Raw genomic sequence first — 17,865 nt, forward strand, 5'->3', positions numbered from 1 at the left:
GAAATGGGTGTGACCTTACCTGCTTGAGTGAGGGGGTAATTTCTAAGTTGAGTTTGACTAGCTTGAGGAATGAGTCCGCTATCGACGAGCCGGGCCCGATATTGGCAGGCGGATAGTGAAGTGTTTTCCACTCTCCCAGTTGTGTATTCGGATAGGGATGATAAGCTGGCGTAAAGTGTACTAGACCCCAGTGATTATCTAGAATGAGAACTGTACTGATATGTGATGAGTTGTATAAGGATTGGTGTGCTTAAATTGCATCTTGCATCGCATGGTCTTGTTATGGCCAATAGCATTCATATCTTGCACCGCATAGCCTTGGTATGGCTGATTGCATTAATGTACTCATCAGTATGATTCCGCATTGCTTTGGCATTGCATTCTAACCATGTTCATACTATGCACACACTTACACCACCCTCTAAGCTTTCTATAAGCTTATGCACAATTGATGCATGCAGGTGATGCCAGGGCGCAGCCGTAGCCTCGTCGCAGTTGGAATATGCAGCCCAGCTTCTGGAGTTTTTGTTACTTTCATTATATTGTATTTCCCTTTCATACACATTGAACTCAAAGTTTTCGATCATAGTGGATTTTGTGATGGTGTTCTTGTAGTTATTGTTCATGGGTTATGCTTATGGTTATGCTCATTACGAATCAAATTGATATTAGAAATCCTCCTTGTAGGATCCCAAGGTCGGAACCTGGTAAATGGGTGCCGGGAGCCAAGAATGGGGTTCTACGAAGGCTGTCGGCGTCGGATTCGGTGATCAGGAATTTTGTGAGCCCGGTTTTCGAGTTTGGGGCGTGACACCACGTGTCCTTCGTTCATTAGTCAAAATCCAAAGAATCATAGTCGTCGTACTGCATGCATAACTCGAAGCGCAATTGTCGCAGTGATTGTGTTCCAATCATCCCAACTGTCATCATGAGCAGAGACATGGAGGTGTCGCCCCATTTCCTCAAGCATTTACTCTTTAAGTCCGAGCTCGGACTAAGAGAGTAGGGGGCTTCTATTAAGGGAAAATCTGAAAAGGGTCAAACGGGGTCGGCCCAAGCCATCCAAACCAATTAGTAGGGCCTCGAAAGGAGAACATCACATCGGCTGCGAGCAGACCTCTGAACTACAACCCTCGGCCAGCCAAGACAAGCTCTCGTCCTCGTCCTCGTCCCCATCCTCATCTAAAGAACGTTGGTTGAGCCGAGCTCTCATCCTCGTCCTCGTCCTCATCCTCATCCAAAGGAGGTTGGCCAAGCCAAGCTTTCGTCCTCGTCCTCATCCTCGTCCCCATCCTCATCCGAAGAAGGTTGGTCGAGCCGAGCTCTCATCCTCGTCCTCGTCCTCATTCTCATCCGAAGAAGGTTGGTCGAGCCAAGCTCTCGTCCTCGTCGCCAATGACTCAACTATGAATTCCAACTACAAGTATTCAGCCGTGGACTCGGATAGGTCGAAGTCCGAGCCCAGATGAAGATGATTCGAGAACCGAGCTGGGAAACCAGTCTGAATGTGGACGTGTCCGAAAATCACGCCCGGAGATACGCTCCATTAAGACACGATGCGCTACACGATCCAAAGATTATGGAATATCTCCACGATTATAATATCTACCTGATTGAGTAGTTCATGCCAAGATTGATGAACAGGATCCGCCCGACCCACATGTATAAATACCAAGGGACCCCATTGCTAGGTATGTAAGATCTCACACCCTCTCTCTACATTCATTCAACTTATACCCAGATTCCTTAGCCTGACTTAGGCATCGGAGGGTCCCCTGTTTAAGCCAAGGTCTCCTTCGGTCACCTTTCTGTGCAGGACCAGGGTTCGTTCAAGGTTCGCAGTATTAAGTGGAGGGTGGTCTAGATTTTGACCTCAAAAACTTCAATTCTAATTGAGTTGTAAGAATTAAATCAGTGAACGAGATATTGTGATTGCTTTAAGTTGATTTTTAGATCCTTAGTCTTTTATTTATTGTTTTAAAACCATTTTCTACTTCGCTGGATTAAAAACTCATATAACTCATTACATTCATATTAGTTTTAGGTTGTGTGTCCCATTCTCTAAGGATTCGACCTCAGTATTACCGAGTTATTACTACATCGCAACTCTACACTTGAGGTTGTCAACCATTGGGTTCAATCAAGTTTTTGACGTCATTGTCGGGGAGTGGTGTAGAATACAATTATGTTTAGATTTTCTAGGTTTGATTTTTTCTTTTAAGTTAGGTTTTTCTATTTTCGGTGAATTTAGCTCTACCAAGAATAGGTGAGTGAATCCTAATGTGTCTCATACCTGCACAGTTAAGATAAATTATGTGGTTGTTATGGATGCTATGAATTCCATGGTTGATTTAAATATTGTATTATTGTGCTAACATATTAAAATGATCTCTGATTCATGCTCTGATGATTATTGATGTGAATTGAACATAGGAACATGCCAATCATTACAATAATAAATCTATTATTTCCTCTCCATAGAGAGATGTTTATATTGATTGCGTATGTCAATGCATATACATTGAGCATACATTACATGCATTCATAGCGTTCCTACACTGATTCTTAGAGGCTCACTTTAGATGACTACATGCACACCTCATGCCTGAGTTCCTAAAGGATCTCTCGAATGGTTTACTTGGTAGATTCATTGCCAGATGCCAATGTTAGTAGAAGCTTACTCACAAAGCAGATGCAGGTCTTGCCTATGCCTACATACAATAGAAGCCTGCTAGGTGTAGATGTGGGTCGATGGATATCCGACCCAAGCAAGTGGATGATCATCCCACTTGACATGCATTTCATGACATCTCAACATACATACTCACGCTACATACATATATATATTTGATGGTTGAATTTCCTATCTTATATTGTGTTGCATATGAACCCTCCTGCGTTCACTCAATAGCCCGGCCAGCTAAAGTTGTGGATTGACAACTATATAGAGGAAAACGAAGCAGGAAACCCAAATCAAGTGCCAAAAAATAAGATCGGGTTGGTGAATGAAACACAGGACCAATGGTCATATCTGGCGAAAGATAAACTTGCTGCACTGAATGAATGACTTGTTTATACAATTGATTAATATAAGATTTAGTTTCCATTCATTTTAATTACTGGTTTTTAAATTAAATTTGAAATTGTTTATAACTATGATTTTGATAAATGATGCTTGATATTCTAGTCGAGTGAAGTCCCAAAAGGGTGGACATAGTTTAATTTTAGAATTTGATTGTAGTTGTGTGGATGTGTAGATGTTAGCATGGTGAAAATTTATAATGTATTAAATCACACCTCTTGTCAACTGAATGATAGTGGAATTATCATACTCTTGATGTCGGAGTCATGAATTGTAACTTAGGTCTAAGAGTGCATACCATGTGTCTGAATTGTGGAGCATGCCACGTGCAATCATGGAGCAATGAATTTCATGATATAAATTAGCAGTAAAAAGTAAAGTAGGTAATGGAAATTGGTTGGGAAAAATACCTCTTTATTCCAATCTGCTCGGAATGTGACCCACAATAAGATGAGGGTTTGCATCACGGTACCACCTATCATCCCCGTCCATATTCCCTGTCCACACCCATACAACTACATCAAGCCCTTCAAATAGTAAAAATAAATAAATAAATAAATAAATAAATAATAATAATAATAATTTTTTTTAAAAAAAAGAAAGATAGGGATTCCCTTCATCTGTGGTTAGCCATGGCCTAAACACTAAAAAAGTCTCCACCCCACGTGAACTTGCACAAGTGTCCACGTCCAAAACATTTGAGAAATCCTATTCACTCATCATGTGGTCAATCCAACCATCCATATATAAACAGCCAAAAATAGATTTTAAAAAATAATCATGTTGAATCTCTGACCGTAGGTTTTGATTAACCATCCGTTTAGGAACCACCATTCAGAGATTTCGGTGTGACTGATTTGTTGGACCCATCATTTGAATCAGTGAACACGTTTAACGTTGAGTTATAGTCCATCTATCATGGGGACCCATCATTTGCATCACTGCATAGCTAGGTATAACCACGAGTTATTAAGTACCCATCTACGGTGGGATCCATTATTTGGATCAGGGTACAAGCGTAGCACGTATACGGTATTACGGTCTGCATGGTTGTGGATTCCTGTACTGGGCTTATTTTATTTATTTTTTTGGAGAGGGGAAGGGAGGGGGGTTAGCTATTGACACCGTCCATACATTTGGAGAGACTATTTTAAGGCATAAGACAAAGAATAAGTCAGATACAAAGCTCGAGGGGGCCTCACCACAAAAAACAGTGGAGAGCCACCATTAAAAACTTCTAAAGGCCACAAAAGTTTTTGATCAGCTGATATTTATGTTTCCCTTCTTTAATGTCTGTGTTAAGTCATGAACATTGGATCTCAAATACATATCACAGTGAACCTTAGGAAGGTTTCAACGGTGGACGTCACTCTCTCCATTATTTTCGGTGGTGGGGTCCACTTGAGCTTTGGATCTGACTCATTCTTTGTCTCATGCCTTAAAATGGTCTATTCAAATATATGAACGGTCCCGATGTGGGACCCACAGAATTTGGTGACCAAACTTCAGTAGCGAGTGCGCCACGACTCAACCTGTACGTAGCTAATCCGCGCTAGCAACCAAAAGCTTCCAGTCGCGAAAATCAAGGATGCCACAAAAAAATGCAAATTTCCAAAACAGTATTCATCAGTGTATAAAAACTTGGAAGTTCAATTCTCTCTAAAGCTTGGTGCATCCGGACGCGGATTAGCTACTGACAGGTTGAATAGCCAGACTCGCAAGTGACCTCACTAAGTTGTGTGGGTTCCATCATAATATATGTTTTGTATCCCCACAATCCATTCATTTGGAGAGATCATTTTAGGGCAAATCCAAATCTATATTCGACCCCACTACATAAAACAGAATCCATTCATTTGGAGAGATCATTTTAGGGCAAATCTAAATCTATATTGGACCCCACTACATAAAACAGTGGAGAGACTGACTCCCACCTTTGAAACCTTCCCAAAGTCTGCCGCGATTTTTATTTAAGATCCAACCTCTTCATAACTTAACAAAGACAATAAATAAAGGAAAACATAAAAAATATTAGCTTGATCGTAAACTTTTGTGGCCCTTAGAATTTTTTAACGGTGGGTATCACTCTCTGCACTGTTTTCTGTGGTGGGGTCCACTAGATTTTTAGATCTAACTCATTCTTTGGCTCATATCCTAAAATGGTGTAGATTCAAAACATATATGATAATGGGACCCACAGAACTTGGTGACCTCACTTCGCTACTCAACCTGTTAGTAGCTAATCCACCTCCGGTGCATCCAGAGCAAGAATGGCCCACTTCATATCGTATGTGGCCATTGCGGGATGTGAGCCATATTTCACACACGTGCCAACATTACCTTTCATGGAATAAAATTCAAGTCCCTGAGCTTAGGCTCTAATCTTAAAGGAATCAATGAACTTTCTCTATGTAGCAATTAGGCTACAGCTTGGAGGGATGATCCTTTGCATCTCATGGGCCCCACCATCGATGATAATGTATTAATTAGATGAACTCATGCGAAGATAAAAACTAGATAAGTTGATTAATAAAAGTCTTGAAAGATAACCTTTGCTCCGAGGTCAAACTTGAAGCCGAGCAGCGCACCTAATGGAATCCCGATTATGTAATAGCATCCCACATTTACGTAAGCCACGAATGTTTGCCATCCACAGCCGACAGCAACACCTTACATAAGTGATTGAAAATGAAAAGAAAGAAAATCTTGATTTAGGTGCATTTTAATATTAAGTATATTTGGAATATGAAATTTAAGTAAAGGTTCAACTGAATCCTAACCAGACAAGACGGGTTGGACACCGTTGAGGATGAGAGTGATGCAAAGCAATGGACAAAGATCCGATACTGCATTTGCTACGGCTTCTCCTTCTGTGAAGGCATAGCTGATGACATCGCGTAGAGATAGGACGACTAAAGCTACTATTACGGAAATTATGAAAGCAGTTAAGGTTACAATCATGACGGAGAATGATGCTGACTTGGGATTCCTCGCACCTAACTCATTGCTCACTCGCACACTGTCGACATATTAAATAAATAAATAAAACCACAGATGAATGAAAATGCATCAAAAATTGGTATTTCAAACTATATTAATGGTATGTAATCTTGTGTATAATCCATACACTTAGACCTGTTTCTGCAAGGGTATTAAATGGTATGGAATTGCGTTAAATGGAATTAACACTATTATTATTGCATAATGATTGTATGTCTGAAAATACTAAGGAATTTTCATCGTCCAATCAAACATTTGGGATCAAATTCTTCCCTTACATCAGTGCATAGACTTTTTGCATTCATGGGGTGATGATGTCCATAAATTTGGACCATCCGAGCAATTGGACCTACCCAAAAATGGAATTGATTGGATGGTTGTAATTTGTCAATCAATAGCCCACTTTCTAGAATTTGTCAAAGTCAACCCAAAAGTGGAATTGATCGGACGGTTATACTCACTAAACCGTTTAAGTGATTTGGATGGTCTGGACTTCAACGTGTATGGTTGAAGAGTCACTAACATTTTTGCAGGGAAGTCTAATGTTACTTTTGCATAAAAGGTTAAAGAGGAGATAACTCACCTTGCAGCTGCATTGAATCCAACGGAAATCATAAAAACCCAGCCGTTGATTGTCAGGCTGCACCAAAATATCATTCATCTCTTTTAAGCCACGGTTGTGAACATGTTTAGATAGTAATGTATGTCAACAGTAAAAGCAGTGACAATGAAAACTACTATATAACAGCAATGCCTATCATCTTTATATATACACGAATAGCTTTGGACATTTTTATCCCCACAATTAATCCTAGCAACATTGGTCAAAAGAGGGTAAATTTGTCATAAAAATATAGCTACTGTGTAGAGAAGGATCAAGATTTTCACCTGCTTCCTTTCACTTCTTGTAATATATATGCGTAACTCAACCTCCCTGTAACCCTAAAACCTCTCTTCTTCCTGAGCAGATGCACAAAGGGCCTAAAGAGACCAGGTCAAAAAAGCCTTACGTGGCTTATGTTGGTCACCATGTAATATTTGCTTTTTATATCCATTGCATCAGTTCATATTAGCATTTAGGTGGACTGGAGAATCGAGAGATCCATGTTAAGGAAAACACATACGTGGTTCGAATTTCGATTTGCCTCATGTAATTGAAAGTGCACCTCATTGCCCAGGTATACCTCTCTCTCTCTCTCTCTCTCTCTCTCTCTCTCTCTCTCTCTCTCTCTCTCTATATATATATATATATATATATATATATATATATATATATATATATATATATATATATATATATATATCTTCCTTACTCCACCATATATACCATGTGACATACTCAAAATTCGCTGGTGCACACGTTGGAAATCCGGGCCACACGTTTTTGTTTCAATTGTGAACAATTTCTCAACCAAATTAAGTTAATGTTTGTCCACTGATCAAAGCAGACAACTCTTTCCCAATAAATTTTGCAGTAAGAAGAAAACGTGCAACCATCCAAAATCAATGAACATGTCTCGTTAGATAGGCGTACAATCCTTATTTTAGGTATATTGCATGTCCATAGCATGCACTATCTAATGAATGAGCCAAATCTTTTAAACATGAGCCATCCAATAGTGCAAACAAGGCCCCGGATGATGCAGGGCTTGCCTTCCATGAGGCCCGTTTAATATAAAGCACATGATGAAGTTTCGATCGGTACTGTTCCTGATCAATGTAGTAGCACATATACACCCTGAAAATGTCTGATTCTTGCACGAACGTTGAACATCTGGGACATTCCGTAGGTGAGGACTACCATCTAAACACCTTGACCTAAAAATCATGCCATATATTGTCTTAGCGGCCCATTCGTTTTATATACACTTCTGCCCAGCTGATGAATAGACTGGACTATTTTTATTCGATATAAGCGATGGGACCCACCTGAATTAATTGTGCTTTTGTTGCTACCGAAATCTTCACTAAATGAATTGCTCTTTTGTTATCACAGTTTACTGGCACAGCCTCCTGCTAAAGCCCAAACTAATTTATCATTCATCTCAACTAAACGTCTTTTTTGAATGTCTCCTTCACGACCATATACTCAGCTTCGGCTGTGAAAAAATTAATGACAGACTAAAGCTTCCACACTCAAGTGATCGCCCCACCCGCTAACATAAACGAGTAGCCAGAAGTCAACCTTCTATTATCCATATTTCCTACATAATCAGCATCCATAATCTACTAATTTATCATCTAACTTTTCAAATGTCAAGACATAGTCCATTGTACCTCGTATACACTGAAGTGGTCATTTCACTACTTCTCGGTGTTTACTATCAGGGTTAGCTATATATCTGCTCACAACACTCACTACATGTGAAATATTCTGTCTCGTAAAGACCATGACATACATCAAACTACCAATGGCACTCGAATAAGGCACACTAGAAGTCATTTTCTTTCGTTCATCTGTAGTAGGATATCGTTCAGAAGAAAACCTAAAGTGATAAGCATGTGGTGTGTTAACCAGTTCTGCCTTGTTCATACTGAACTTAACAAATACCTCCTCAAGGTATTCTGCCTATATAACCATAGACTGCTCATTTGTTTATCTATATGAATATTTATGCCAAGAATCTTCTTTACAACCCACAGATCTTTCATTTGGAATATCCCTCACAATTGAGTCTTCAACGTGTTGATCTCAACATGTTATGGTTAGAAATAAGTATGTCGTTTACGTACAATACCAGTACAATGAACCATCCATCATTCAGTATCTTGTAATAGACACAATGATTATATTCACTTCTGGTAAATCGTTAACCCATTATGAAAGTATCAAACCTTTTGTACTACTGCCTAGGCGACTTTTCAGGCTGTATAACAACCTCAACAGCTTGCAAACTTTATTCTTTGACCCCTTTACTTTGAACCCTTTGGTTACTTCATGTAAACCTGCTCTTCTAACTCTCCATGTAGGAAAATAATATTCACATTCATCTATTCTACTTCTAGGTTATATCGGGCAACTAGCACCAACACAAATCTGATAGACACCTACTTGACCACTAGCAAAAAAATCACTGAAGTCGACATCCTCTTTCTGCATACACCCTTTCATAACCAATCTCTCTTTGTATCTATTTTAGTTTTTCTCATAAATCCACTTGCAATCGATCGCTTTAAGTCTCACAGGAAGCTCCAATAACTCTCATGTTTCATTTTTATATAGAGAGTCCATCTCATTATGCATGACCACTATCCACTTCTCAACATCTATGTCATCCAGTACTTCTTGAAAGGAAATGGATCCCCCTCATTCATAATGAGGGTGAATGCAATATTCGAGTTATCTCTGTATCTAAGTGGTAATCTACGGTCTCTCGGTGGATTCCTTCTGAGAGGTGGCTGCTTCACCTGCTCTTGTACCTCTACCGATAGCTCAAGCTATACATGTGTATAAACTTTTTCAATCTCAACATAATGACCATTGATTTCTCCAGTTCCTTGAGTTCTTCCTTACAAAATACATAATCTTCATCAAACCTCACATCTTGACTAATTATGATTTTTAAGTGACCTAGTTATAAAACTTATATCCATTTAGTCCATTACCATATACCACAAAAGTACACTTATTCGTTCTTTGGTCTAACTTATCTCTCAACTAAAAGTACATGAGAGTAAGCATCACAAGAAAAAACTCAAAACTATGAGTAATCAACATCATAACCACTTCACACTTCTTTTAGAATCTTACAGTCTATTAGTGTACATATGAATTGATTCACCAAGTAATAAGTCATGTTAATGACATCAGTCCATAACGCATTGCCCAATCTAACATTACTCAACATGCTTCGGGGTCATTCTAAGAAAATCTAATTTATTCGTTTAGTTGCACCATTCTATTTAGGTGTGTGCCTCATTGTATTGTGCCTTGTAATCCCCTCATCTTTACAAAATTTGTTGAATTCCTTTTAAGTGAATTCACCTTCATTTTATGTCCGTAGATCCTTCAATTTCTTCCATGTTTGTTTCTCAATCATTACCTTCCACATTTTGAATGTGATGAATACATCAGATTTATTTTACAGGAAATAAACAAACGCTTTCTTGGAGTAGTCATATATGATTGAGACAAGAAAAAAAATGACTCCTTAGAAGAAATAACAGACGATAGATTCCATACATATGAATGCACATACTCTAGTACAACCTTACAAACATACTTTTCAGTCTTAAAATTTAGTCATGATTGTTTACCATATATGCAATGCTCACATATATAAAAATTAACACTTTTAAATACAGGAATCATAGAATGATCATAAATTACCATCATAGCACGCTTGCACATATGTCCTAGATGGGCATGTCACGAACGTGCCAATATGGACTCTGCTGTAGATGTTACAGCTCCACCTGATATGATATTCTCTATCAACTTATAAAGGTTACCGCTCTGTTGTGATCTTGCCCCAAGAAAGATCAGGTTATTCCTGAGGTTCGGAATGTATCTCACCTCTATCAAGATATGCTCCACCCCATCAAATATCTTGATGCGCATCGAACCAATACCAACAACCTTATAGGCAATGTCATTACACATAAACATTTATCCACCATCACACTCATCGTAACCGATGAACCAATCTCACTGAAAAGTCATGTGGTATGAGACCCCTGTATTCAAAACCTACTTTTGCTGAGATACCCAGATTTGGATACGATTAGAATATTCCCACCATCAACTTCCTCGATGGATTCCACTACATTGGCTTTCTTCATCATGTTATCAAACTTCTCTCCCTTCCGTACCTTTGGATTTCAACAATCCTTCTTCATGTGCCCTCTCATTCCACAATTACAACACTTCATTTTTCCATTCCCTTTCGATTTGGATCTAGACTGAGAATTTTCATCCTCCCATTTAAAATTTCTTCCCCTTATAACCAATGCATCTGTAGAATTATTCTCATCACTATTATTCTTTCTCAACTATTTCTCATGAAGGGTTGAGATGACAGTCTCGACATCGATGGTATCCCTACTGTAGATAAGCGTATCTACCTGATTCTAGAAAGATGATAGAAGAAGATTCAAAAGAATTAAGGCTTAATCTTCCTCTTCAATCTTAATTTCTGCATTCATTAGTTTATACAATAATTAGTTGAAAGTGCTAATGTGTTCATTGATATCAGAACTATCTGTCATCTTAAGATTATAAAACTATTTCTTAAGATATAGACGACTACCCAAAAATGTCTTCATGAACAAACTGTTTAGTTTCGTCCATATCCCTGTGGCGGTTTTTTAATCTAAGACGTTGTAGAGAATGTTGTCCACTACACACAATTGGAACGAAGTCGTAGCCCTCCCATCAAGTTCATCCCACTCTTCATCACTCATAAATACAGGACACTTCGCCTTACCAAGTGTTGAGACTCAAATATTGTATATTTTTCTCCATTTTTATCTTGGTTTCATGAACATGATAAGGCTTAATGGTATATTTTATACATGCTTGTATTGCAAAGTGAGTTTAAGAGCTTGGATTGAAAAGAATGCTAAAAGTATGGATTTAAAGATCAAGAATTACCAAAGCAAAGAACGAATCTTTGGAGACCAAGATTGAAGATTTCAAGACCCCGATATCCAAGAAAACCAAGTGGATAAGGAAAGAAGTCAGAAGAACAAAATGTTGAAATTCACTTCACAATCTGTATCGTCGACCACTGTTCGAGGACATCGAAGCCCCGGTTTGATGACATCGCGAACACATCTCATTGACATTGAATTTTCACAAGAAAATCAAGTTAGTTGCTGGACATATCGAATGTAATTCTCCATGAATGGAAGTCATGTTCGATGACTTGAAGAAGATGCTCTATGACATCGAAGTCTGTTCGATGGCATCGCATTTATTGAAGAAATTAAAGCAACTCACTGGACTGTTTTGGATACTGCATCGAAGGACTTTTCGATAACACGAGAACTTACGCAGTGCGTAAAGGCGCAACTTCTAGAATTTGACTGACATTCGATGACATCGAACGAGTTACGCAGAGTTACGCGGATTATATAAATTTGAGCGGTTTTTCAATTTTATGCGATGAAGGCTATAAATATGGGTTTCTATGTGATTTCTAGGATATCTAGGGTTTGGAGAAGCAAAGTAAAGGGGTGGAGCCGTCATCCAAAAGTTCTTTCTTCCTTTCTTCTTAGTTTTTAATATTTTCTTCTAAGGTTTTGAATCCAATCATGTCTATGGTTGGCTAAATCCCTTAGCTAGGGTTAAGGGGTGAAGCTTGTAGCGCGATTGGGATGGTTTTCTTATTTGGTTCTTGTTCTTGTTGAGCCTCTTTGATTCTAATTTGATATTTAAGGAATACTTTTAGTTTTTAATGGTTTGTTGTAACTCAAATTACAATATATCTGCAATAGCTTTGAGTATCTTCTTTTCATGCTTTGAGATTGTAATGTTAGTAAATCTTGTTGTCCACCGTCGTCCCTTGGGCATAGTTGGATGATGGAATCTCTTCTAATCTTCACAATCCTCCTATGTTTGATTGTGGGATTGGTACATCCTATTGTTTGCCATCGTCTCCTAGGCATGGTCAGATGATGGAATCACTTCCAACCCTCACAACTCTCATCCATTGAGAATTAGGTCAATGGAAGTTTACATTTGATCTTATTGATATACCTTCCAATTAGATAAGATAGGACTCCAATTCCAATTATGTTCCTTGAGTCAAATAAGTAAACATCTTGATAGCTGCAAGTGGGATCCCTGGAAACCCTAGTTCCCACCTTTAAAGTCTTAAGTTTTAATTACTTTATTCATAATTACTCTCTCTATAATTTCAGATTTAGATTTACATCTTTCTCTAGTTCTACTTCTAGTTGCTTTCAGACTACACACAAGATTAGTCTCTGTGGATTCGACCTCAGCCTTACCGAGATTATTACTACATCGCGACCCTACACTTGGGGTTGTGAACAAGTTTTTTGCACCGATGCTGAGGATTAACGGTTGCATTTTTTTGAGATCAACTAGTTTTAGAATTAGGTTAAGATTAGGGTTTATTTACTTTCTATTTTTAGGTTAATATTTTTTTGAGCTTTTTTTATAAAGTAACTTATCTTTCTATTTCTGGGTTAGAAACTTTCTTAATTTGTTTTTAAAAACTAACTTGCTTTTCTGTTTTGCAGGATCTTAATATAAAAACTTCTAATTTGGTAACTTTTTTCTGATTCTCTCTCTTTCTATTTCTAAATTTCTTATTGCTTTAGGTTTCTTTCTATTTTAGGTTTAGGTTAAATTCTAACATTGAGAGATGAGAGTGTTTCATGCCCAAGTGGGTCCATGATAACACTCAATGTCTCTTAAGTGAAGGAGGATTAGTTGAAGGGTTGTCTATCCATCACCAGATTAGACACCATTTGAGATCCTCAGAGTTAACTAAAGTTATGACTGCAAATCAACTGGCCAATCAAATGTCAAATCCTCCTCAATCTCGCGTTGAGGAAATTTAGGATGAAAATGAGGTGCATCAAGCACCCCCGCATCGTACTTTATAAGATTATTTACAACCGGTGGGGGTGAGCACACCGTATTATATGGTTTTTCCACGAAATATAGGAAACATGGATATCAAGCCAGGGTGATCCAACTCCTTCCAAAGTTCCATGGACTTGAATCTGAAAGTCCATATTTACACCTAAAAGAGTTTAATAAGATCATAGCCACTTTATACTTTCCTAACGTGTCTAAGGACACGGTCAGGTTGAAACTCTTTCTTTTCTCCTTAAAAGAAAAAGCTAAGACGTGGTTACATTCACTATGTCCACGATCCATTTGTAGATGGAACGACATGACAAAGGAGTTTATAAAGGAATTCTTTCCATATTACGAAATGAACAGCCTCAGAAAGTCAATTATGAACTTCGCCTAAAAGGAAGATGAAACATTCTTCTAATGTTAGGAGCGGTTCAAGGATCTTGTCAGTTCATGTCCACAATATGGTTTTGAAACATGGCGCATAACAAGTTTTTTTTATGACGGATTGACATTTTCCATGCGTCAAATGGTCGAGACAATGTGCAATGAGGAGTTCATAAGCAAAGATGTCAATGATGTGTGGGGATATTTTGACAAGCTTACTGAAAACACACAATCATGTGACATCTCCCCTAGACCCAATACCACTTCTAAGCCAATTCAAACAAAGGAGGGGTGGAATGTATGCTCTGAGAGAAGAAGATGATATAAGTGTTAAAGTGACAAGCCTCACAAGGAAACTCGAGGCCATTAAACTTAAGAAGGATAAGGCTAAGGAATCTGTTTACGGTATTCGTGCTTACAACGTTCATACAACTAAAAATTGTCCAACAATACCTGCCTTTCAAGAAATATTGAATGAGCAGTCGAATGCCGTAAATAACTACCAGAGGCCTTTCAAAGGAACTACCTCCAACACATATAACTCTAGCTGGAGAAACCATCCAAACTTCAGTTGGAGGAATGGGCAAACTGCTACACCTCAAGGGATTCTTAACCAGTTTTTAGATCAAAAGAAACCTCAAGAGGATCTGGTTTTGAAACACATTCAAAATCAAGAGCTTTTTAATCAAGGCACGCTAAAAGCCTTTCAAGATCTTACCAAGGCTATGCAACGAATTGAGTCACACTTGACGGTTGGAGAGGAAAGGGGTACTTCCAGCCCAACCTCTCCCAATCCTAAGCTACAATATGAAGTTAGTAACTCAAGCTCTTCAAATTAAATGGAGCAAGCCAAATCTATCACCACTCTTAGAAGTAGGAAAACCACTGACAAAACCATTCCGGTTAGGGCTGAAAAGCCTAAGAACCCGAAAGAGGACAACAATGATAGATGTAGTACTACTCCACAAGATTTAGAACCGGAACCTCAAGGCAAGCCAGTTGCTCCATTTTCCCAATGGTTTGTTGCACTAAAATCACTGTTGAACTCTCAGGATATTTAAAAGGTGCTTAAGCAAGTGAAGGTCAACATCCCTCTACTGGATGTCGTTAAACAAATTCCTTCATATGCCAAATTTCTGAACGATCTATGCACTACCAAAAAAAGGCAAAACATACAAAAGAAGATCTTTTTGACAAAAACATGATTGTCATCCTAAAGCAAGATGTGCCACAAAAATACAAGGATCCCGGTAGCCCAACCATCGCTTGCGTAATTGGCAACTTCCGGATTGACCATACACTTCTTGATTTAGGAGAGAGCGTAAATCTGATTCCTTACTCGGTTTACGAACAACTAGGTCTAGGTGAATTAAAACCCACCAAGATCACCTTACAACTTGTCGATCACTCAGTTCGTGTACCGAGAGGGATAATAGAAGATGTGTTGGTCTAGGTTGACAAATTCTACTATCCGATAGATTTTATTGTCCTGGAAACTCAACCCATCAAGGATGTGAGCACTCAAATCCTTATCATACTGCGTTGTCCATTCCTTGCTACATCAAATGTAATCATTAATTGTAGGAATAGGGTCATGAGGTTATCTTTTGGGAATAATACGACATTAGAGTTGAATATATTTTTTAATATGGGCAAACAGTCAGAGGATGATGATGACTCCCACGATATTAACATGATCAATTCTTTCATGGAAGATAGAACACTCCTGACTCTATACTTGACCCTCTAGAGACGTGCTTAGCCTACTCCCCTAATGTAAATGATGATATGATTAAGGAGATGGATGCCTTGCACGATACTATGCCGATACTTGAAGTTAACCGATGGAGGCCACAATTTTAGAAATTACCCCGAAATAATGTAGTGCATCTGCCATCTAATTTCAAAGCACCAAAGCTTGACCTAAAACATTTGCCCACTGATATGAAATATGTCTATTTAGGTCAAAATGAGACATACCCAGTGGTGATTTCTTCCAACCTTGAGCAAGAACAAGAGAGTATGCTCATCGCTACTCTCATTGAGCATAAAGGAGCCTTTGGATGGTCGATTGCAGACCTTGAGGGAATCGATCCTTTAATTTGTACTCATTGCATTCATCTCGAGGATAATGAGAAGAACTCTCGACAACCATAACTTATATTAAATCCAAACACAAAGGAAGTGGTTAAGGCCGAGGTTCTTAAGCCATTAGATATGGGTATCATATACCCTATATCAGATAGTCAATGGGTGAGTCCAACTCAGGTGGTTCCTAAGAAGTCTGAAATCACCATTGTAGCCAATGTCAACAATGAACTCGTGTCAATAAGAGTCACTACTAGTTGGAGAATGTACATTAACTATAGAAAATTGAATATCGTCACGAGGAAGGACCACTTTCCTTTGCCCTTTATTGACCAAATTTTAGAAATGTTAGCTGGTCACTCTTACTATTGTTTCCTTGATGGATATTCGGGCTATAATCAGATAGAGATAGCCCTTGAATATCAGAAAAAGACCACATTCACATGCCCCTTTAGCACATTTGTTTACCAAAGGATGTCATTCGGACTATGTAATGCTCCAGCCACTTTTCAGCGATGCATGTTGAGTATTTTCCCTGATATAGCAAGGCAATATTTAAAGGTCTTCAAGGATGACTTATCTATTTTTGGCCCATTCTTCAGCGAATGTTTAAATAATTTGAAAGATGTGCTGAAGCAATGTGAGGAAAAGAATTTAGTACTAAATTGGGAGAAGTATTATTTCATGGTTTGCAGGGGAATTGTGCTTGGACATATCATCTCGTCCAAGGAAATTGAGCATACGAGATGTGCGATCCTTCTTAGGACATGCTGAATTTTATAGAAAATTCATAAAGGACTTAGTCACCTCTCTCGTTCTTTATGCAATCTACTTCAAAAGGATGTACCATATGAGTGAACCGAGCAATGCCAAGAAGTTTTCTCTAAGCTCAAAGGCATGCTAACTACCACACCTATCATGCAGCCACCAGATTGGAGCATTCCTTTTGAAATAATGTGTGATGTGTCTGACTATGCTATTGGGGCGGTGTTAGGCCAGAGAAAAGAGAAGAAGCCCTACATTATTCATTATGCAAGTAAAACTCTAAATCCTACCCAAGTGAATTACTCTACTATGAAGAAGGAACTCTTAGCCGTAGTATTTGCTCTGGACAAATTTAGGTCCTACTTGATTGGATCTAAGATCATTATCTATACTAATCATGCGACACTCAAGTATCTTCTTTCAGAGAATGATGTTAAGCCCCGCCTGACAAGATGGATCCTCCTACTCTACAAATTTGATTTGAAAATAAAAGTAAAGAAGGGAGTAGAGAATGTAGTGGCTGATCATCTTTCACGACTTGATTTGCCTGATTACCTTGAGATGGCACCCATAAGCGACATGTTCTCTGACGAACAACTATTTAAACTCTCTTAATTACCTTGGTTTGCTGATATTGTTAATTATCTTATCACAGGTTTCACACCAACACATTGAACTGCGCAAGATAAGAAGAAATTCTTCGCTGAGGTATGCAAATTCTTTTGGGATGATCCATATTTATTTAAATATTACCCAGACCAGATTCTAAGGATATGTGTGCCAGAAAATGAACACTAAACTGTCATCTCCTTTTGTCATTCTCAAGCCTGTGGTAGTCACTTTTCTGCTAAAAAGACCACGGCCAAGATTCTGCAGTGTAGCTTCTATTAGCCCACTATGTTTATGGACACTCATGAGTTTTGTAAAGCTTGTGAGCATTGTCAAAAGTTAGGAGCATTGTCCCATCAAAATATAATGCCTCTAAACC

General features: G+C 38.5%; 1 protein-coding gene and 1 non-coding gene across 2 annotated transcripts in view; both read right to left on the bottom strand.

Moving 5' to 3' along the window:
• LOC131221298 (protein DETOXIFICATION 40-like) overlaps nucleotides 1-17,865 on the bottom strand; it is a 40,898-nt gene that overhangs the window by 17,310 nt on the left and 5,723 nt on the right. Inside the window, exons 3-6 of the mRNA XM_058216507.1 lie at nucleotides 6,666-6,722; nucleotides 5,863-6,101; nucleotides 5,633-5,751; nucleotides 3,493-3,579 (exon numbers count right to left, since the gene is read on the bottom strand). Of these exons, the coding sequence (XP_058072490.1) occupies nucleotides 3,493-3,579; nucleotides 5,633-5,751; nucleotides 5,863-6,101; nucleotides 6,666-6,722 (502 nt within the window). The remainder of the gene's footprint in view (nucleotides 1-3,492; nucleotides 3,580-5,632; nucleotides 5,752-5,862; nucleotides 6,102-6,665; nucleotides 6,723-17,865) is intronic.
• On the bottom strand, nucleotides 14,002-14,108 carry LOC131222082 (small nucleolar RNA R71). Its single transcript, XR_009159789.1, has one exon. It is a non-coding gene; the product is annotated as a small nucleolar RNA R71 (small nucleolar RNA).

The sequence above is a fragment of the Magnolia sinica genome, chromosome 12 (genome assembly GCF_029962835.1).
Source record: "Magnolia sinica isolate HGM2019 chromosome 12, MsV1, whole genome shotgun sequence".
NCBI classification, from domain to species: domain Eukaryota; kingdom Viridiplantae; phylum Streptophyta; class Magnoliopsida; order Magnoliales; family Magnoliaceae; genus Magnolia; species Magnolia sinica.